General features: G+C 42.0%; 1 protein-coding gene across 8 annotated transcripts in view; it reads left to right on the top strand.

The window, feature by feature from the left end:
• ddr1 (discoidin domain receptor tyrosine kinase 1) overlaps window positions 1–22851 on the top strand; it is a 40358-nt gene extending 17507 nt beyond the window's left edge. For 3 of the 8 annotated variants that reach the window (XM_008295611.1, XM_008295607.1, XM_008295606.1), the window contains 17 exons: window positions 1079–1154; window positions 2092–2244; window positions 2882–3029; window positions 5064–5166; window positions 5886–6072; window positions 9229–9478; window positions 10969–11115; window positions 11603–11659; window positions 12641–12804; window positions 13419–13626; window positions 14483–14602; window positions 16991–17292; window positions 17377–17504; window positions 18547–18744; window positions 18838–19105; window positions 19484–19633; window positions 21148–22851. In XM_008295611.1, the coding sequence (XP_008293833.1) occupies window positions 1079–1154; window positions 2092–2244; window positions 2882–3029; window positions 5064–5166; window positions 5886–6072; window positions 9229–9478; window positions 10969–11115; window positions 11603–11659; window positions 12641–12804; window positions 13419–13626; window positions 14483–14602; window positions 16991–17292; window positions 17377–17504; window positions 18547–18744; window positions 18838–19105; window positions 19484–19633; window positions 21148–21288 (2800 nt within the window). In that variant the 3' untranslated portion in view covers window positions 21289–22851. The remainder of the gene's footprint in view (window positions 1–1078; window positions 1155–2091; window positions 2245–2881; window positions 3030–5063; window positions 5167–5885; window positions 6073–9228; window positions 9479–10968; window positions 11116–11602; window positions 11660–12640; window positions 12805–13418; window positions 13627–14482; window positions 14603–16990; window positions 17293–17376; window positions 17505–18546; window positions 18745–18837; window positions 19106–19483; window positions 19634–21147) is intronic. The other 5 variants (XM_008295608.1, XM_008295610.1, XM_008295609.1 and 2 more) reach the window with 5 other exon arrangements.
• The last annotated feature ends 21 nt before the right edge of the window (window positions 22852–22872 follow it).

Below are 22872 nucleotides of genomic sequence, written 5' to 3'. Positions count from 1 at the left end.
GTGGATTGCTCAAAAGCGTGGTGAAAGCTGTGGAGAAACTGATTTGAAAACAGGATTTGAAGTGTTGTGTGAAGGGAGGGATTCAGAACTGCTCGGGTTTTGTTATTACTCACCGCTGCATGGTAGATTGAAGTTGGCCAGCCATATTCCTCTTTCCTCCGTCTTCCTCTGTCCACCACAGAGCACTTGGTGGAGCAGCAATTTGTTGATATCATCTCGCGGTTCTCAGCTGCATGATCTCACTCACTGAAGGGAGAGCGGGATTGATTAGAATCCAAGTGCCACTGTCAGTGTGACCAAGTTGATATAGTGATTTGTTTTGGTGGTCTGAGCAGCAGCAATCATTTTTGAAAGAAGCCTCACAGTGGTCAGAGTGCGGTTGTGGCCTGCGTCTCTTCCAAAAGCTCCTCCAAAGCTCCTCATACGAGTTGATCTGACAACAGACACTCAGCCAAGTTTGTGGTCTTCACAAGGCCAATATGTGGTGCTAGTATGAGCTCTTCTTCTCCGGCTGGATTGAGGAAGGTCACAGCGAGTGAAAAGCTTTGATGCGTGTGTGTGGTCGAGGCAGGCCTGAAGAGCTGAGAGTTAAGATCTTGCCTTAAAGTCTATGCCAGATCTTTTTGTGAGATTTGAAAAATGTGAAGGAGCTAGTAATTTTCACCCTGCCTCCTTTAATCTCATTTCCTCTCTTCATGAACAGCGTGCGTTCTGTGTTTTTGATCTCTCTTCACTCCCTCTCTGTGTCTTTATCAATTGCCAAGTCTCTGTCTCTCTGTATTTCTGTCTGTGAGACAACGTTGCCCTATTTAAATGTGAATGTTTGAGCTGCCGGGGGAGCCAATATGTGCTGTGATGTTAGGGGAGGATTAGATTGTTTGCGCTGAGTTCTTGTTCATCTGCACGCTGCCGGCACTTAGAGTTTTAATGTAGTCCGTCTTGTTGTGTTTGTGTGGAAATGTTTGAATATGAGTGCGATTTATAGAACTTTTAAATTATGGTTTATTTTTTCAAATTCGTATTTTGTTGTTTCTATTTTATTTATCTCCCCTATTATGTCTCTTTCTCTGTTTCTAAGGTTGAGCACTGGTGAGGGGGACGGAGCATGGTGTCCAGCAGGAGCCGTCTTCCCCAGTGGATCAGAATACCTTCAGGTCACATACTCACTTTACTCTTTTTCAGTTAGCGCTCAGTGCTGCTGTATGGTTTGTGAAAAGAATAACATGCAACAGTTGTCATTTGTCACGTAATGATTATTTAGTCGATATTAAAGCTTTAATTAAATAGAATTTAATTAAAGCTATTAAACAAGATTGTCACTAGAATTTCAAACAAGCATGTTCCCAGCAGCCACTAGAGCTCCTTCATAACACCACCATGCTTTATTTGTAATGTTGTGACCCATTTTACCTTTATCCAAAAATTGCAGCTTTTGCAATTATACATATTGGGATTTTGATAGCATTTACAGAGCTTATGCCTTAGTTCAGACAGGCACGCAGGAAGGCCCTGTCTGTCCAATCATTCGCTGCTTAAGTCCAGCCCACCCACTTGGCGTGCTTTGTAACTGAGGCAGCGTTCATTCATTCTGCCCGCTCCACATCGCTGCTACACCAGCCTCTACAGATCAGCAAATCTCCTCCCCGACCTCCTCTCTTTTAAAAGTTCAGTTTCATAACTCTGGTTGTTCCTCATATTGTGGGAATGCAGATGGTTCATCATTGTACCTTGAAACTATGTAACTGGATTTTGTAAAGTGAGGACCGTTTAAGTTGGTCTCCTTGTTTTTGTGTTCATACTATATTTATTTGAACATTGTAAATTCAAGGCTCTGTTGGGGGGTTTGTGATCTCAGGGACTGTCTGTGTCATGCTTGTTCAGATTGTTCCAGAGCATCACGCAAGCAGAGTCACTGCCAAACTCAAATGCATGTCATTCCAAATAAATGGGCAAATCTGACAGAGTGTTCTGTTTGAACAATTCCACTATTAGCATACTATTTAAGTCTCACAGCTTTTTCATCCTTATCTGTGTTTCACGTGAGTATCTGTAATCCAGTGCGTGACATGTTTTGTGATGTATTACCTACAGATTGACCTGCAAAAACTCCACTTCCTGGCTCTGGTGGGTACCCAGGGTCGCCATGCCGATGGGCACGGCCAGGAGTTTGCCCGCAGTTATCGCCTTCGCTACTCCCGAGATGGACTGAAATGGATCACCTGGAAGGACCGATGGGACCAAGAAGTAAGTTGGAGTTTTCTCACCATGTCCGCTTGATTACACCACAACCGGAGCACATTGCCTCTTCTACATCTTGATGCAAAAGGAAAAAAGCGATTAGTTTGAATGTCAATAAATGAGCTTTGGGGTACCAACATACAGTTGAGGGGGACTCTTCCTTATTGATAGGAAATAGCTCAATGTCCTTCAGCTAATGAGTTTAAATGTAGCGATAATAACATTATATTATTTGTATTATTCATTTGCACTTGATTTACTTAGTGTTCATTGGGGAATGGAGCTTTTTGGAAGAGGCCCAGCTAAACTCTATAATTATGGTTCTATTCAGGCAGGAGCTGCTTTTACTGCCTGTTGAACAAAACACTGAGCACTTTACCTTGTGTTTAAAAGATAAACACCTGTTATTGCATTTGGTAAATGTCCAGTGTTTTCTTTGGTGATAAGTCTTGCTCTGTGTTTTGCACCATTATTACATGACAGTGTCTGACTCAAACAACTAATGCTGAGGGAAGGAGTCATATTGTTTGTGTCTCTGAATAAAAAGTCAGAGCCTTCAGGAGAGATTTATTCAACCCTGCAGTTGACAGCAGAGGGGAGCGATGTTCTCTGTGATTGAATACTTTGCACTTCTTCTCCCTAGGTCGTGTCAGGTAACGAGAACACCTATGATGTCGTGCTCAAAGATCTGGGCCCTCCCATTGTGGCTCGCATGGTGCGCTTCTACCCCCTCGCTGACCGGGTTATGAGCGTCTGCCTTCGGGTGGAGCTCTATGGTTGTGTATGGAACGGTAGGTGTGTGCATATGTGGAGTTAATAGAGACGCGAGAAGACTACAAATGGGTCATTCTGCCTCAATTCACCATTTCCCAGCTTCAATTTGACAGATTATTTTGTTTTTTTTTAAAGTGGTGAATATCGATTGAGTTGAAATCAGTACACTGTATTGTTGCTTCCAACTTCAGCAACACAGTGTTTCTATGTGACTAACTTTTTGCTAACAAGGTTATAAGAAAATGAAACAGATCTTGATAAAGAAATCAAAAACAAGTAAAAACAAACAACTAAAAAGGACTATGAGTTGGAAAACCTCAATTTTTCTTTTAGCCCAGTCACAATAATATATAACAGGTTTAGTGATTTTCACCTCATATTTTCACCCCAATTGAAAAAAAAAAAAAATTAATATTTTTTTTTCTCATAAAGTGCCTCTGACTGGCACCATATTCAGCAGTTTTGAAGCTCCTATTTGTACCAATCACATGAAAAACAAAAATCTGCCTCTTCAAGTGAACAATGAAGGTTTTATGGTTGGTGGAAAATCTGAACAGAAAAAAACAACAACATTTTTTTGACCAAAGTTGCACCATCATATAACTGGTTTGTTTTTTTCTATCAAAGCAGGGTTGTACCATTGAAGACCATGTGTACTTATCAGTGAGCCCACAGAATTTCAGGAATCTAGCTACATTAATTCTCAAGTTATGGCTCTTCAGACATTACTCTGCAGATTGGCACAAAGAAAACGATGCAAAAAAATTTACATGACCTGACCCTCCTTGAAGAAGTTTTAACTCAAAAATTAATGTTACCTAGGACCCCTGATTTTACACATTTTACTTAATAACATATGTAGCAAAAGAAATTGACAAATCTGAGATGGTCAGGCATGAGCCTTTTTAAAAATTTGGTGAACTGAGGTGAAATCACCCAAATATACACAGTGTCCCTGACTGTTTGGTTGCTTTGCTTTTCATTGGTTCTGTATATTCTGAGGCATGGCCTGTGGATCTTGATAAAGTCAATTAGTTCTCGAATATTGAGGGTAACTGAGTTCACTGTCAGCCTAGATTAATCCTATATCAGATGGTAATGATTACGAGTCTGTGTTTTTGTCATACGTCTGATGGATTTAGTTGAGGCAACACTTAAGATTTACACCCTTGGTGGGGTTTGCCTGGAGAAAAGAAGCCACACATTGATAAATGGTGTTGGTCTCCATGTTTCTTGAAGCAAAACACTGACTAACTGAGTATTTATGACTTGCTCACCTCCTCTCCTGCCCCATCCACCTCCCACAGACCGCACTTGGCTGCCTGTAAATCAGATCTGTCACTGATGCTAAAAGACCCAGTTCCCACTACATGTCTTAAGGGAGATCATCTCTCTAAAATATGCTGCAGCTCAGTTCATCTACAGACTAGATATTACGTAAAATCTAATCAATGTGAAGTTTAGCACATATTCTGCCTCATCTCACATTGTATCAGAACGAACAGAGGTGGAACAAAGTACTTCCTGTGTTTCTTTTGTGTAACATTTGACCTGCTGGACATCTGACCTGACTTACACTGGTTCGATGTATAATGACATCCACAGGCACTCATTTACAAACAGAAAATGCTGCACACATGCTATTAAATCCTACGTGAAGCAGTGTTTATTGTGGATGGCGGAGTGGTAGGCTGTAGTCAGTGCTGCTGACGTCACCTCTATTCTCTGGGAGCCGGCTGATTAACTGTATATTAGAGCTGAGAGGCCTGAGTTTTGTTGGTTAGTGGTGGCTGGGGCCAGCTAGACCTGAGGAGTCCACCTCTTTGTTTGTTTTACTACTTAAAAAACCAGCTGTGGTCATTTCCTTGCAGCAGTGCTTTCTGTCGAATGTTCGCTCAATAAATATGTAGCAGCTCATGATGAAAATTGAAAAAATAGTTTCACATGCACCGTTTCCACGTCTCTCTTAAATGGCAATCAACACAAAGTATGTTTTGTTTAAGCAATTTCATGATTCCTAATTGCTTTCCCTGTCCTTCTCTGTCACGCAGATGGGTTGAAGGCTTACACAGCTCCAGTGGGTCACCTCATGCACTTGCCCGGCATGTCCGTCTATCTGAACGACTCCACCTATGACGGGAGCACAGAACAAGGGTACAATATTCAGATGGTCTCAGCATTATATTGCCATTTTTCATTTTTATGTATGAGTAGGCATCTCATTTCCATAGATTCCTGGATTTCATTTTTATGGAAATGTGTGGATGTGACCCTTGCTGTAAATGACTACACTGCCGTGACAATGACTATTATAACAATTGAGGAATGTTACTGACAGGAATGTGGGCTACAATGTGGCTCGATCAGTGGCATACTTGGAAAAGTTTCTCTGCAGTGCACTTCACATCTGCTAGCACTGAAGTGGGGTTTCTGCCAAATCCTTGAAAGTTTATTCTGTCAGCCTAATCCAAAGGGAGCGACATTATTTTCTTAGTTGCTCTGGGTTTTGATGCGTGCTTCCTGGCCATAATGTTTTGGCAGGGAGCAAAGGAGGGGTGAATCGGGGAGGTGGGTGGCGCTCCACACTTGGATGGGTCCTGCAGTTAATGGGGCAGAAATGTTTTGCTTGTGTGTGAGCTAGAACTTTTGATGCTATCCAGAAGTACTTGTAACAGATGTTTGTGTGAGGGCTCATGTGGGACGTATTTGGTGACCCTGTTGTTTTGGCAAGAGGTTGTATTGTTGTGTGTGTGTGTTCATCTTTGCGTGCTCATACATAAATGTGTTTAGAAATAGAAAATGACAGCAAAGCACAGTTCCTACCATCATTGTTTGTACAAAGCATATTAAGCCACAGCGCTTTGCGTGTGCAGGATGCAGTTTGGAGGCTTGGGTCAGCTATGTGACGGTGTCCTGGGAGGAGACGACTTCATACAAACCAAGGAGCTGAGGGTGTGGCCCGGCTATGACTACCTGGGCTGGAGCCGAGAAGCCCTTGGGCAAGGCAGTGTGGATATTGAATTCGATTTTGAGAAACCACGTGTCTTCCACAACATGCAGGTAGGCACTGAAAGTTGCGTTTGTGTGTAACAGTGCATGTGTTGCTTTGTGTTAATGACTGTGACGGGTGATGCAGAACAACTTAAGCTGCCTGTAAATCAGAGATGCCATGAGGCTGAAAACCCTGTTTCCTGGTCTGTATGTTGAGGGAGACTCTCCCTCTAAATCGTGATTTTTATGCACCACAATGTTCATCCACTGTACATCCACATCACAGCACTTCATCCACAATGAGATGATGCAAAAATCAAGTTGTATGCACATACAGTCTTTTATTTCATCAGACCACATGTCAGTGTCCTACCTGTTTTGCTGTGTGTGAATTATTGTAAGAGGATTGCTGGACATTGTTATCCCACTGGGATCTGTGTCTCAACCCCCATTAAGAATAGTAAACAGAGCATCTTTGCTGCCTGGTGGCTAAGATGCACACTGTGTGTTGTTACTGTAACTTCCTTTTAGGTGCCAAATGGAGACCTTTTCCACCTTTTACTGCCAAAGACCTGATTTAAAATGTGAAACTGCTTGATATATAATATATTCTGCATATTAAAGACGTAAAACACATTTTATTTAACTTAAGGTCTCAAAATTCAATTCCGTAACATATATTCCCGTTCAATGAGAAGAAAACTAAGATGACAAAGTGCTATTTGTTAATGAATGCATTGTTTTGGTTAATAATCCCATAAGCCTAAAACAAGCATGTCATTGTAGTTATAGTCGGACATTAGGCTGATTGTTTTCCCATCTAAGAAAACTCCTGAGAAATTCCTGTAGCTCGAAGCAGGATGACCTCTGAAACAAACTACAACAATATGGCTGTGTGCTTATCTCATTTTCTTCCCAACAATTTTAACTGTCTTGATTTGCCATCTCAGGAAGAAACGTTGTGCGCTGAATAGCTCTGCAGCCGTTTAATTAGTTTGAATGCATCATTGTTTATCATTGGACAATACAGCTGTGCTCGTCTGTCTGGGAGCCACCAAATTGCATCACAGTCTGTTTGTGCGTCTGTGTGGCTTTTGGGGTTAGTGTGTGGAGCAACGAAGGGGATAATAATATTAAGCAACCTAGTTTGAGTTAGAACTGTGGTGTCTCATTGGACGTGGTTAGGAATGTTGGTTTGGGTGAGATGAACGCTGTGCAAGTGCATATGAAGCAGCCTGAATCCCCAGGCCGTCTTACAGCGGCACCAGTAGTCTTTTAGGCGCCTTTCTGGGGGATTTTACAAAAAGTTCTGGATGCTCTCTCTCTCTGTTTTTATTCTTCATGTGTTCATTGTACCCCAGTTACCTTTTTAAAATCTCCCTCAGTCCTCAGACCTCCCTTCCTCCCTTCTTAGTGTTTTCTTAACAGGCCTGTCTTGTTTTGCCTGCCCTCTCCCCAGGGGTTTTCCCCACACTAACCTCAGCAGACATGCCCTTGTGCTGGCCTGACTGAGCGGATATGTCAGAAACACGGGTCAAATAAATACAAAATGGGAACGTAACACTGATCCTGACTTGCCTTGTCTCTGCAGGTCAGAGTTCCTTAACCTGTGACTTCCAAAGGAAAATCTGCTCTTTAACCTTTTGTCAGGCATAATCTCCACCTCCAAGTCCCTTAACAGACTGGGGACACACTCATCTGCTTTTGTGGATCATTTAAGCTTTTTTCCCCTAAAGAAAGTAGATCTCCTTGATTCTCTTGATGTATTAGAGCCATACCTTTACCACTAACATGCAGTACATACCCACATACCCCCTTTTTTCCCCCCTTCCCCATAGATATGTGTGCATAATAACAGAGTATTTGGTGCAGCTGTTTGGCATTCATCTTATATGCGTGTGTGCATTAACATGTGGATTTGGTTAGTGTTTGGCCCTGCAGTGTGTAAGGTTAATGGCTACGCTGTCAGTCCAACCTTTACACTAGTTCTGCCATCTCCTCCTTAATTTTCCACCTCTCTGATCTATAGTATTCACGAGGGATTGGTTTATGTGTTGTTTTTTTTTGTGTGTGTGTGTGTGTGTGGGTACATATGTTCACACATTAAATCTTACATTAAAAGCATTTCACAACAGGGAAGCTGTCATTCATAACTAAGCTGTTATGCCCATGTTTCGTGGTACTTTGTGGCTGCTTCCTAACTTAACTGCCAGCTGTTAGCGTAGCTTTAGCCACTGTGAAAGTAGCTAATTTCTCGATTTGTCATGATGGCTTGTGCACTTCAGTTTTTTAATGTTGTGTCTGTGTTAGAAAGATATGTCTCTCCGTTAGGGCACCTTGCTAACATTAATCTTCAGAGAGATGTTGTGGATGCTCGTGATAGCCTTAGCCTAGCATCAGAATACATTCTCAATTGCGGTGACACCAGGTTACTATATGGGCCTTTTCAGTGCAACAGGAAAACTGGGCATGCTTTTGTAAGATTGCAGTGTTTATAATGACTTCAGCAGTGTTTACTACCTCACCTTCGAACCACTGCTCTGCCCTGCAAATGCTCTTCATCTATCCATGTTTGTACACCGTAGTGTTCAGTGTTGATTGGCTTTTTGTCGGGAAGCGTAGGAGCCATTTAGACAATGCTCTGGGGGGATGCTGCTTTAGCTGCAGCAGAGCCTATGTAGCACATTTAATTTATTCTATCGAGAATCGGTTAAAAATCAAATATTTTTGCAACCACAAAACCGATACCAATAATTGGAAAACGGACAAATATCAGCCCCAATAATTAGACAGCTGATAATTGATCTGTCCCTAGTTTTGACCTCTTTCTTGCTCATTTAATAAACCTCTATCTTCCTTCACATCCCCCTCTTCTCCTCAAGCGCTGCTTTCTCCTTCCAGCCACAATGACGCCTCATATATTAGACCAGCTTTTATGGATTCTTTGTCTCCCCTTCTGTGTTCCATTTTTGATCATTTGCAGTCCTGCACCGTTCTAAGTCGTGCCAAAGCAATTATGGCTGAACATAAAAAGAATGTGTAAATAATTTTGTGCATTAATTTAATCTCTTAATTGCCTCTCTACGAATAATAAATGAAAAAAGGTTCCAGGTATTTGCACAAAGGTCGAACTACTTGTGTCGGTAGTTAAAGGATTTTCTAACTGATTGCTCCTCTTTCTTGTGTCTTTTCCCTTTTCTGCACTCACACATCTCCCTCACATAGGTGCACAGTAACAATCGCCACACGCAGGGTGTACGAGTCTTCAGCAAAGTCGAATGTCTTTTTAAACCTGGCATTCTGCAGCCCTGGTCTTCCCCTGCCCTTACCCTGCCTGTGCCCCTCGAGGATCTGAAGGACCCCTCCTCCCGGCCCATCACCCTACCGCTCGGCGGACAGGCGGCTCAGATCCTTCGCTGTAAATTCTACTTTGCAGACCGTTGGCTGCTCATCAGTGAGATATCCTTCCTCTCTGGTATGAAACACAATTAAAATGGTCAGATTTTCCTTTGTCTTATGCTTGTCTGACTCAGACATGCAATTATACTTCTGAAGTGTCCTCTCACTTGTGTCACATCCTGGCAACCATGTCTATCCTGAAAGTCCAGCAGAGATTTGGTTTTGCCTAAAATATACAAAAACTGTGACTTTAAGTCCAAACACCATTTTTAACTGTTTAGAGTAAAAGGTAAATAAAATGAAAATAGCGTGCTAGATTTGTTTCCAGACCTAATGTGACAAAATCATACTCTGAGTCAGGTTTTTGTCCTGGATGTGTCCTTTTAATTGATTTAAGGTGTGAACTTTCTGACAGAATATGATGTTGTTTTCTCCACACAGAAAACATTAGCAACACAAATTCTTACCCCAAATAGTTGAACTCAAGCACATCATTTTACAAATATATAGGCCTCCTATAAACTTGTATCAGTTAGTGTTTACAACTTTTGAAGTTTATCAACTTTGGAAAATAGCTGGTACCCCTCCATCGTCATTGTCGTCCTCACTGTCTTCCTGTGTACCGGCTGGAACAGGTCCATTCAGCAAAAAAACGCTTGAAAGATGAGATTTATGCCTTTTTGAATGGAAGTCAGATAGAGGACCCCTCTGCTCTCCAGTTGAGACTGCTGTGACTAATTAAACTGTCTTCTCTAGTCAGACACACTGTCACTTGCGGTATGATAAGAATCTGCAAAGTGCACTTTATTCAAACCAAACTCAGGTTCCTGAAATTACTTGACCCAGCAGTGACACGGCTGGTTGATGGACCCGTGCCAGGCTATTGATAAATGACAAATGAGAACCGTTGATCTTGCACACTGGTCTGGTTTAAGGTCCTGATACTGCGGTATTCTAGCACAAGGGCTGCAGGCTGGAGTCCATGCTCCCAATGCATGCCTCTGAATGTACTTATATTGGTTAGTTTACTCACATCTGGTACCAGAACCAAGTACCAATTACATCAACTTGCTGCCTGGGTGACAAACTCTTAGTGAGTGAACTACCAAAGCAGGCCAAAACTGAAAATGAAGTGGGGATTTTAGAAACAGATATTCTTTATACATTTTAATCTATATGAACTTTGGCAATTATTCCATCTGATTTCAACAGCACTGAGCCCTGCATCTTCAGTGCTATCTGCTTCCAGAAACCGAACACCCTCCACCTCCCCAAAACAGAGATCATTTGTTTGCCACTTAACTGGTTTCGACCTATAAACATAATGAGTCATCTCAGTCAATGAATAACAGATCAGTTCCCAGTCAAAAACAACACAATTATGTATCCTGAAATAAATGGTGCTTTTCTGGAAACACAAACTAGCTCTCACCACAGTCAGTGTTTACCGACAGCTGAGGACTGCTAAAAGGTTTGTTATGCCACATGAAAAAACCCTTAACCGTACAAACATGGTTCATTTTCATGAAATATTCTGCTCCTCTCCCTTTCTTTCTCCCTATCCAGAGCCATTTGAGGAAGATGTTACAGGCGCTGATTCATTTCCTCACAATTTTCCCAAGAATCGCAACACCAGTTCTTTTCCTCCTCCCGTTAACCAAACCACCTCTCCTCCTACATCAAGCTCCTCCAGCACCACCGCCCGGCCTTCTGGTGAGTCCTGCGTTTCCCCTCTTCCTCTTTATGCTCCCACTCTTCTTTCTCTGTTGTCCCCTCCTCATCACCCACTATTCATCTACCCCTCCATGCTGCTCTCTTCTACTTTTTAAGTCCACGATCTCTCCATCGTGGCCCCTTTCCAGTGTGCACATCTCTTTTTCTCCACTTATGTGTGGCATTTTAGCAGTGTGTCTAATGTGTCTGTCTAAATCAGAACCAAAGGCAGGCAGTGCAGTAGGAGGCTTGTGTTTGACTTGCCTCCTTGTCACAGACACTTTGGCTCAACCCAAGTCGATGCTAGATGCTCGTCTGTATCATCACAGTCCTACTTCTAAAGTGTTGATGTGAACTTTTACAGATTTTTCACTTCGATGGCTGAAACCCAAATGAGCTACACTCTCCATGTATTTTCTCGCTCTCTTCTGAATCCTCACCTCATTTCTCACACATTCCTCCTTTGTCCATCCCTCACTTCCTCCAGACCCCCCCTTCACTACCACCTTCATGATGGACACCACTGGTAACTGGACACTGGCAGGTGAGAGCAAAAGCTAAAAAGTCGACTCAGAGGGAGGGGAGCTACCTTTATCCTCTCTGACCTTCCTCTAGCGTCGCACAACTGTCCCACTGCTCCGTAAAGAGCATGCAGAATAACAGAGGAAGGATTACAGGGGCAGGCTTTGGCACAGTTCTCTGTCCCCTGGGTTTGAGGATATACAGCTCTTAGAAAAAAACACTAACCGAGCTAGTAAATTATATCTATGTACAATAACAACTTGGCTTCCTGTGGTCTTACAAACTGCATGTTTTTTTTCGGGAACTCGCTGTAGTCTGCACAACTAAACAATACCAGGCTTTTTACAAAGCTGGAAATGGTTTTCTGTGGCGTGTATGCTGCTTTTTTTCCTTGTTACTGGTTGTGGTTGAACAACTTTGTTTGGGTTTTTTTATTGCCTGTGTGGTGTTGAAGTGACACAGGGAGAGAGAAGGAGGTTGTCTTCTGTTGTGACAGTGCTGTGTCTAAATCCTTGGTGGATAAATGTGTATTAATTAGGCTGGGCACAGATGTGTACTTGTTATGTGTTTATGTGCACTCATGCCCTTAAAGACCTCATTTGTGTGTATATGTAGTGTGCATGCCTAATTTGCTGGGCCTTCTTACCTGAAATATTTGTTTCAAAGTGTTATTAATACCTATAACAAAAGAGAAATGATAACTTGATGATTCAGAATAATAGTTGAATGTAAAGCTGCTGAAAAACAGTTTTGACATATTGTTCTCTGACGACCTCTGTGGTATGAACAAAACAAACTAAACTCACACAAAAAAATCTGCATCAGATGTTTTGTACGCCTGATAAAAATATGCTGGGGTGCGTGATCCCACTGAGTGTGTGACTGTGCTGAAAGAACTAAAGCGCAGTCTGTACTGTACACACAAACCCACACACACAGGAGTCCAGACACGCAACATTGGACCCATAACAGTAACATTTCATCCTGTATTTGTCTTCTCTAGGGCCTGAAGTTGGTGGTACTCCAAGACCAGGGCTTCCTGTAGCAGTAGATGATGGCAGTAATACTGCCATTCTGATTGGCTGCCTGGTGGGCATCATCCTGCTGCTGCTGGCTGTGATAGCTGTCATTCTTTGGAGACAGTATTGGAAAAAGATCCTGGGCAAGGTAGGTCCAGACTGAGGTCACGTGCAATGTTTTAGCTGAATTTTTAAGCACCTATTTCTGTTTTTAGTTGGTAATATGGGGCTTTCAAAAGGTCAGGTCACAAATACATTTTCATACTTCCCACTTTTTTTCCCCCAATACTTATACCCACCCATCAAGTCTTCATTTTAGCCAAACTTTTTAAACATCTGCCTCTTACATCTGCTGCTAAACCTTTGGCTCTCCTCAAAACTTTGGAAAGTACACTTGAAAAACTCTTCATCAGTTAGATTTTCCACATTGTGCCAGTTACTTTCGATAAGCCATAGATCTTGTTGTTACCAGCTAGCATCTTTCTAGGGAATAAATGCCCCTCAGGGAGACATTTTTTGTGTGATTAGGCTGAACTGCTGCTTTACCAATTTTAAATAATTGATAGCAGTCTGGGATAACAGCTGCCAGTCCTTTGGCAGAGTACCGCTACATCTCCTTGTGGATGTGCTTTAGGAATCCTTTCACACTCAATGCTAATTGTTCAAAGATTACAGTCTGTTTCTAGAGTTGATCTCACATCTACTTGAGTGATTGAAGTGCATTTATACGACCTGTACTTCAGTGAATTCTTTGCCTCCCAGGCCCAAGGTAGTCTTTCCAGCGATGAGCTGCGCGTTCACCTGTCCGTCCCTTCAGACAACGTGGTCATCAATAACACACACAGCTACTCAAGCCGCTACCAGCGCATCCATACTTTTCCGGATGACCGTGACCATGACAGAGAGGGAGAAGGGGAATATCAGGAACCCAGTGCTCTGCTCCGGACAAGAGATCACAGAGACAGCACAGGTAAGTCATAAACACATAATTGCAGTTATGTAGTACATTGGGAGAGCTGTCATGATACCTATGGGCTTCATTGTTTCTCAGTAGACTGATTAAAAACATGAGTAGCAAGACAAACAACATGCGGTAAAACCTGCTAGATAGACCAATAGTGAGCACACAACTGACATGAATCAGTGGAAAATTTGACCCAGCCCTCCATTGTACAATATTTCAAATTCTACAAACTTGTATGTGGTTTGTACAGATTGCTTTGTTTGCATGTCCATGTTTGTGTTCGTTTCTATCAATAAGCAAACTCATTTGGAGAGGGCAAACAGCAGGAGGAAAAATGTGACATGCATATTAGGAAAACAATGGTATTACAATACAATTCACCACACCAAAGAAAAATGAATCATACCAAATGCCCTGCAAGGGAGAGCGCTTTCAGAAAGATGCCCTGCACAGAGGAGGCACAAAAGAGCTATTGTTCTGAGGAAAGAAATAAAAAGAAGAGAGGAAGGGAAAAAAAAAGAGTGAAGAAAGAAAGAGTACATTTCTTCACTTGCAATATACCACAGAAAGTCGGCCTGCCATCTTTACTAGAAGCCTGTGTGAGTTTGAAACAACATTAATTCATCCACTGGTTCTTGTTATGTTTGGTCGTGGCATGAGTTGTGTTAACTTGCATGTTGTGATGCTCTTCCGTTCTGTGCTCAATGTGTGTCATGCTAATGGTTGCTAATGTGTTTTGTTGTGTTTGTATTTTGTGTCCTGTACCATGTTGTACGATCTGTGCGATCCATATTGTGGTGCCTGTCTGTACCCCACCTCGTCCTCTGCATCTTTGTGTGTTTATGTGTATGTGCCCTCCCAGCATTGCTGTTAAACAACCCAGCCTATCATCTGCTTCTACCAGACCCCAGAAAAGGCCTGAGAGCCCTAGTCGTCCCCAGCTCCACACAGGCTCAGGAAAAGAGCCTCAATGTGGCCCAGGGTAAGACGCCTAAGACTGGGCAAAACACAGTCAGAGGGCTGTACTGCGAAGCCAGATTAGTGGGTTAGCGAGGTGTGTCGAAGCAGAGTTTTCAGTGTCACGAAGGTGGCTCTATTTTATCCTGCGAGATCTCCATGGTAACTGATGCTGTTGAGCTAACCTGGTCAGGAGCAGGTTATGTTCAGTTTCGGGTTTAAATCGGCTTGAAGAAGCGTCTCCCTTTAACCAAATTGCTTCCTGACAATTCTTTATGAGCGATACAGATTCTCAGCTGAGAGAACGGGGTTTATCTGCAAACCTGTTGAGCTGCACGTTACTAATATCACTGAATAAAGCCGTACAGTTACAGTATCACACACTGTATGCATCACGTTGCCACTGAACACAACATGTATTTAGTTGATGATGCAGAAATCACATAAATATATTTTTATATTTGGCTCTGATTTGCTGTCAAGTCTGTTTACATGCTGGTACTGCAGCATAAGAAATGGATTATTCTACTTGTATTTATTACCAGACAATATTCAATCAGTAACATTAGTTTCTCTTTGATTTGGCCAAAAATTAAAGTGATGTCCTGCCTTATGACACAGTGTCAGATCCAGGTGCACTTCAAAACAATATTATGTTTAAATATATGAAGTTTTAATGTTAAACCATTTCAGTGTGCAGCCGTCAGTTAGAAATAATCAGCTGCACTGATCTGTAAAATAAACATATTAACCAACAATTAACAGTTTTCTTCCAGCATTCCTGTTTTGCATCATTTGCAGTAGCAGTGCTTTTTAATGTCATACATTTTTATATTCCTCATTGTTCTCCATTATAACAACGTGTTGACTGATGCAGCTGCACATGATCGTTTCATTTAGTGCAGAAGAAGAGTCACGTGATGCGCTAAACGCCTCCTTTTATGTGAACACACGCAGAGTTTGACGCAGGAAAGTCTGAGTTGACAGAAAGTTGAGAACCACCTTCGTGATAGCCGTAATCTCTGACTGGGGTTTTAGTTTTTGTCGAGCCAGCTTACACAAAGAAAGTCTGGCTATGTCAAAATGGCTTCGTGATGCAGCCCTCTGGAGGGGCTCCTCTCTCACTACCTACCTCCCTGTCTAGAATAGAATCACCCAGGTTGGGGCAGCAGAAGTGCTGTCACCATTACTGCACCAAAATTGTTAAGATGTTTTTTTTTTTGTTTGTTTTGTATGTTTGGTCGTTGATTTTTTTTGCATGTGTAACCTTCATCATCTCCCTGGTAACTTGAATAATTAGTCACTCATATTCTCTCACCATTCAAAAGACTGTTGCTTTGTTTGAAGAGATAGTTTGGCCTTGAAGGAATGATAAAATGTTTAACACTTACCAAGAGACCACTAAATTCAGATTTAAATTTTTTTGTGTGTGTTTTTTATTAAGTCTAGCAATGAGCTAAGCTGAACTCATGGCAGTGCTCCAGTGGCAGCATGGTTTTACCGGCGTGTTCCATGTTGTAATATCCTGACTACTATAGATGCCCACTCATGTTTCATGATCCTTGACTTTTCAGTTGGCGCCACCAGCTGGTCAAAGATTATATGTACCAAGTGAAATATGTTCAAATCAACTCAAAGTATTGTGCTGATATTTTGTATTGATATTTATAGTTTCTTCATAATTTTATGACTTATGTGATTTCCTCTATTGCCACCTGGACACTGACATTTTTGGGTTCAAGTGAAATATTATTTTTTAGATGGATTGCCATCAAAGTTGCTTTGATGCAGAGTTTTCTGCACAGAGGAGGCACAAAACACCTGCATAACTAATTACATTCTCATCGGTTTCTTCTTCATGATGTAATGATAAATGTATTTGAATGAGCAGATCACAGAAATGACAATGCAAAATACATTCATACATTTGTAATCATGTACTACTGTTATAAGTGAGGACAATGTAGACATCCCTGCTGAACACTGAACTTTCTGCTGGTAGACAGTTTATCTGCATAACTCCTGCTTCAGCTCAGCACCTCAGTAGATGAATAAGCTCCCAGTTGTCCACAGAAGTATCTCTTATATATTTACAATAATCAATGACCTTGTATTTGGTCAGATTTGCTGATGAATCTAATTTTTGCCATCTCCCTGTTTATTTTTGTATTACATGTATTTTTTGTTTTATGCTTTCTATTTTATATACAGAACTTTGTAAAATTAGGGTTCAAAAAGTTTTATTGTTGTTCAAATAAATTTCCCCCAAATTTAAGCGACCCCTTTTACATTAAGGTGTCTGAATTTATATTGATTCGTTCACTCACAAACAAAACTGTTTCTAATCACACACTTCTTCTTTAGTAATATCTCAGTTTCACCCACACTCTCTTCCTCTTCCTCATCTCTCCAGCCTGTGGTTTGGACTTGGACATGGAGAAGGGTTTCCCCCCAGTGCACGACGAGCCTCCTCCCTACCCCGGCTCCCCTCCTTACCCCTCCCTGTCTCCGCCTGTGTCTCCCCCGCTGCCTCCCAGCGTCCCCCACTACGCTGAGGCAGACATCGTGAGCTTGCAGGGTGTCAGCGGTAACAACACCTATGCCGTGCCTGCCTTGACTTCCTCGAGCCCCGGGGCCGAAGCTGCCCTGCTGCCGGAGCTGTCGCGTCAGTGTCTCATCTTCAAGGAGAAACTGGGAGAGGGCCAGTTTGGGGAGGTGAGAAACAAGATGAAAAGAAGTGCTTGTGGATGGCAGGGGGCATCGTTACTGAAACAAATACCTGTGTTTTTGTCCTTAAAGGTGCACCTGTGTGAAATTGAGAACCCTCAGGACCTTCCCAATTTGGAGTTCCCCTTCAATGTCAGAAAAGGTCGCCCTCTTCTGGTAGCTGTGAAGATACTGCGCCCAGATGCCTCCAAGAATGCTAGGTCTGGACCATCATATGCTCATCCACTCAGTCTGGACTCTAGTTTCAGTGTGGTTCACAGTTTTCTTTCTGTTTCAACAGCTTGTATCCTCTTTCACACTTCCTCATTCGTTCATTGAATTGGAGCATTCTCACTGATCATAGTCTTTCTGAAATATCACAGCATATTTAAAAGAGCCAAATCGATTATTTGTCATTGGCAAGCAAATGTAGTGGAAAAAAATGACTCGTTGTCAGGTTCCACCTTCTGAAATGGCAGTACTGTTTGCTTGTACTACAATAATTATTACTATAGTAACAGAAAACAGTGAAACAAGACTTGTAGGATACCGCCTTGAGTTCTGCGAGGCTGCGATTTTCATTTTACACTATATTTGACATTTTTTGTGTGTTTTTTCACCTGTATTTATGTTATTCCTACAAATATGACAGGAGGTTTTGGAGGAATGTACCAAAGTATTATGTATATATGTAAGTTTTTACTTACAGTTACGGCTAGACAGAGATTTTAAAGTCATATGTGGCCTTTAGAGGGTAAAGAGCACAGGCCAGACCAGCGTTCATGTACTACATAACAAACAATCCCACTCACACAATCTCTCAGTTTAGCCTTTGTTTGGCTCATCAGCTCCAATGAAAAAAAAATCTAGGTGTTGGACTGTCTTCGGCTAATGCTTGTCAACTTTGGCTCTTTATGCGTTTTGCATTGAGCAGCATGTGTGAGCGTTTGTTCTGGGAGTGCCTTTTCACAGGTTTATACATGAGGTTTGTGAGAGCCGGAGCAATGCAAACAAAACAAATCAATGAGAGAAAAAGTGTGGAAAGCCACATAAAGCTGCAGGCTGGGGCGTTAAAGATTAGAGGAATCAGCAGCCTCTTCTCTTAACTGGATTGTAGCAATAAAAGCGGTGCTTGGTAGTGCTGTAATGTTCAAGTGTGATATTTTTACATTAGGCCAGTGAAGGAACCCACATTCTGCATTATTTTCTCCATATTCTGCCTTTGCTTTATCTCCTGAATCTCACTTGTGCGTATCCTGGCAGAAACGACTTCCTGAAAGAGGTGAAGATTCTGTCTCGCTTGAAGGACCCGAACATCATCCGACTGCTGGGAGTGTGTGTGAGCAGTGATCCCCTCTGCATGGTCACTGAATACATGGAGTGTGGAGACCTGAACCAGTATCTCTCCCACCGAGTGCTTCTGGACAAAACCGGACCTTCACACAATACGCCAACCATCAGGTGCATACAAATGTACACACACACACACACACACACACACACTTACACAACAGTAACAGTTTTTATTTACTATTTCCCATCTATCCCCCCCAGCTACCCTGCCCTCATCTCCATGGCCAGCCAGATTGCATCAGGAATGAAGTTTCTCTCGTCTCTCAACTTTGTGCACCGGGATCTGGCCACGCGTAACTGTCTGGTCGGGGGCGAGAAAGGTGAAAGGGGAGAGGACCGAGGTGGTGAGCGTCACATCAAGATAGCTGACTTTGGCATGAGCAGAAACCTGTACGCCGGAGACTACTACAGGATCCAGGGCAGAGCTGTGCTGCCGATACGCTGGATGGCCTGGGAGTGCATACTCATGGTGAGAGGCCAGGAATATGCGTATTTGTGCAGCTGACGGTGTGTGATGGTTGTAATTCTGTATGTTATATTGCTGATCAGAATGTGTACTTAGATTTTTTGTTGTGCTTTTGGGACGGTGACAGCCTGAGGCCCGAGGCATCGTGTGGTTTAGTCTGTATGTCCCATTCTTGTGAACATAGCATCTCTCACGCAACTGAAGGCAAATCCTTCAAATTCAGCACAAATGTTTACTTGGGCTCAATGATGAACTGATTAGATTTTGGTGGTCGAGGTCACTGACTTCATAAAACATGTTTCTGACAATAATTTGATACTAGAGGTGATATTGATGATGAAGAAGATGACTGTGTCATTGTGTGTTGGTGTGTCCTCCCAGGGGAAGTTTACCACGGCCAGTGATGTGTGGGCGTTTGGGGTCACTTTATGGGAGATGCTGAGTGTCTGTCAAGAGCAGCCGTACTCCAACCTTACAGACGAACAAGTCATCGACAACGCTGGGGAGTTCTTCAGAGACCAGGGCAGACAGGTACATCACACATCCATATTCAACACATTTACTGTTTTTCAGTCTGAAGCTGAAACTTCACTTTTAAACCAGGGATGCACAACGACACCTGCATCATCATTGGTACTGGCTGATAAAGACTTTGAATATTAAATATCAGCGTCGGTCCAGAATGAACACTGACAGGCAGATAATACCTTTTTTACTTCCTTTCCCACTGAATATGCGAATTTGAAAGGCATTGTGTTGTGTATTTGCTTCTGCCAGTAGATACTACTACACTAGAGGTCTGTTGTCTGCAATTAAATGGAAAAAAAATATGTATATCATGGCTTCGTTAATGAGTTTGAAAAAAATCAGCAAAAATCCAATACCCTGTGTCGTCTTCTACACTGCAATTTTTGCGTAATGTTTAAGGTTGCGGTAGATTTAAATGGCCCCAAAAAATTAACACAGCATAAGCGTCACATATTGTATCAAGTTTTCAGTCTTTAGGCTCAGTAGGTAACAGTTAGTCATCAATTATTTCGCGTCCTGCAGAAACAGAGCAGATGTTTCTTTTATTCATATGTTGAAGACAAGTACAATACTGAGCGTTTGGACTCTAAACTATAACATTACATATTATTTTGTTGCTCCAGATGAATAATAAATACTTACTCTGTGTACATCAAAGTTTGCTGAAACTCAAACTGATGATGAACAGTAAGGAGTGACTGTCACAGTAACGAGACAAACAGTTACATAAATGCCAGATATTTTGAAATAATATATATTATATCAAAAATATTTTGATATCTGGGCTGGAGCCGAATAGCCGAACAGCCGAGTATTCGTTCGCTGCGCTGGAATCGGGATCTCAATTTTGATCTCCGAATATCCTTCAGTAGAAGGGATAGCCTCAGTAGAACAGCAAACCACATCTGTTTGACCCTCTGTTCTCAGTTAGACGCTTCAACAGACTGAAAAACAGCTTCTAGCCCAGACCCACAGGAGAACTGACCTCTGCCAAACACTCTCACTAACCATCTGGACCTGAGTGTCTACCAGCAACTTAACTACTACTTTATGCACCTTGTATTTATTTATAATGCACTGAGAGGATTTTTAATTAATTGTGCAATGACGATGTCAAGAATACTAATCTAGTCTAAACTGCATTCACAATATCTGTCAGAAGAATTGCAGTTCTGTTCTTCTCAATCATTCAGCCCTGATGTACCCTGGTACCAGAGGCCCTCTAGTGGCTGACATTGGGGATGCAGCTGTGTGTTGCATTTTTTAAATAATAAATAATGTAATACAGACTACAAGTACAACTTGTATCCACATTAGTTAAAAGCAGGAAATTAAATGTATTGGGCCAACAAATTAAATGTGAAAACTGAATGTGACAATTGTTCTTTTGTTAGTTTGTTTTTTCCTCATATTACCTTGCCGTTGTTTAAACCAGGTGTGATTTATTGTGTGAGGAAAACGAGGTATTCAAGTGTATAATCTCCATCTCCATACACCTCTCTCGCTCTCTGTTGCAGGTCTATCTGAGCAGGCCGGCCGTGTGTCCTCAGGGTCTTTATGAGCTCATGTTGAGCTGCTGGAACAGAGACTGCAAGCTCCGCCCATCCTTTGCTTACATCCACTCCTTTCTTACAGAGGACGCCATGAACATGGTGTAAACAGAGAAGCAGAGAAACACAACAAGGAGAAATGCAATGCTAGACAGGGGAACCAGCTTATACGTTCTTCCACCCTTGCTACGGTGGGAAGGCGTGGTGGAGGTTGCACACAGAGCAGATAAATAGGAAGTAGGGTGCTCGCTTTTTATTTTGTACTTATTGGGTGGATGGGCAGAGAGACCGCTGGTTCGGTTTTATTTTCCGTTCAGACCCCAAAGACGAATAACAGTCCAAGCTACATTTCTGCGGTTGGTGATGAGTGCAGTCTGCATAGAAACTTTGTCTCTTCTCAGATACTTAATTAGGGAGGGTTAGTGTTGGAGGTGATGAAGTTGATGATGCAGCCAGCTACATCACAGGAAATAAATAGCCAGCTGCAGATGGCAGGCTTCTCTAACCTGGGTGATGGATCTTAACGTTATCTCAGCCCCATATTCATACATAGCAAACCACAAGTTCAACTCTTGTTTTTGTGGACTAATGTGAAATGGAACAGACAACTCTCGCCCCCTTTCTGTAATGTGATTACATCTAGTTTGCCCCCGCCCCCAAATCTCCATCTTTGAGCCACGGAGAAAAAAAAGTACTGTGTACCTGGTGCCAAATGGACTTCCCAAACCTGAGGAAAGAGGCACAGAAGAGGAAGGTCTGCTGCTTCTGTGAATGAGACGAGACCCGCAACCTTAAACAGAGACGATGCTGCCGGGCGCGTGGATGTGGCACCTGCTGAGGTGTTGGCAGTTTCTTTTTTTTTATATATATATATATATTTGGCTGTGACTCAGTCAAAAAGATGTAAAATTCCACAACCAGCTGCACTTTAAACCCCTACATGCATATCCGCGGCCATGATGACCCTCTTCTCTGTGATGGACCTGAATGATATGATTCCTGTCAGTGTGGATTCTGATGCATTTTAATCGTGTAAGACAAACTCTGTTTGCCTTACAACTTTCGCTACGACAAAGGCATTGCCAAACCATTAGATGTAAAATATTCTTTTTAAAAATGGAGTGGCATCCTCAGTTCATTTTAAATGTATGACTACCTTTTTTTTTTCCATAAACTTTGTGTGTTAGGACATTGCTATAATGGGGAATAGTTGGATTCCTGGTGTTAGTGTGAATGTCAACATCAACCACTGCATTATCCCATGTTAATACATTAAGCTGACTGCGGTAGACTCAATGCATCTACCTTACTGACTACATATCACTGTAAATCAGTCCTGAGATGATCAAGTAATACATGTTTACTGATTGTAAAAGGTTGTGCCATTTGTCATTTTTGATACACTGTAGTTTGAGTAACCCATATTTTTTATATATATACTGTATGTACTTAGACTCCCCTTGATGTCTGATTTCATCCTTCTGTGTCTATGAGGCTGAGCGTTACAGTATGTAAATAGTCTAAGGACAGAATTGTAATTTCCTTCACTAATATATAGAAAACTGTTAAATTTGGGGTCTCTGTAGAATGCTTGCTATCTTGATGCTATTGTAATTCACTGTGTCGTCTATTTTTGTAGATGTTTTATTAAAGCCAACCTTTTCAAATCAAGGTGTGTGTCACTGCATTCAG

This window comes from Stegastes partitus, unplaced genomic scaffold (assembly GCF_000690725.1).
Source record: "Stegastes partitus isolate 25-593 unplaced genomic scaffold, Stegastes_partitus-1.0.2 Scaffold1061, whole genome shotgun sequence".
In the NCBI taxonomy this organism is placed as follows: Eukaryota; Metazoa; Chordata; class Actinopteri; family Pomacentridae; genus Stegastes; species Stegastes partitus.
Note: the sequence above shows the minus strand (reverse complement) of the source record. Positions and strands in the feature narration are given on the sequence as shown.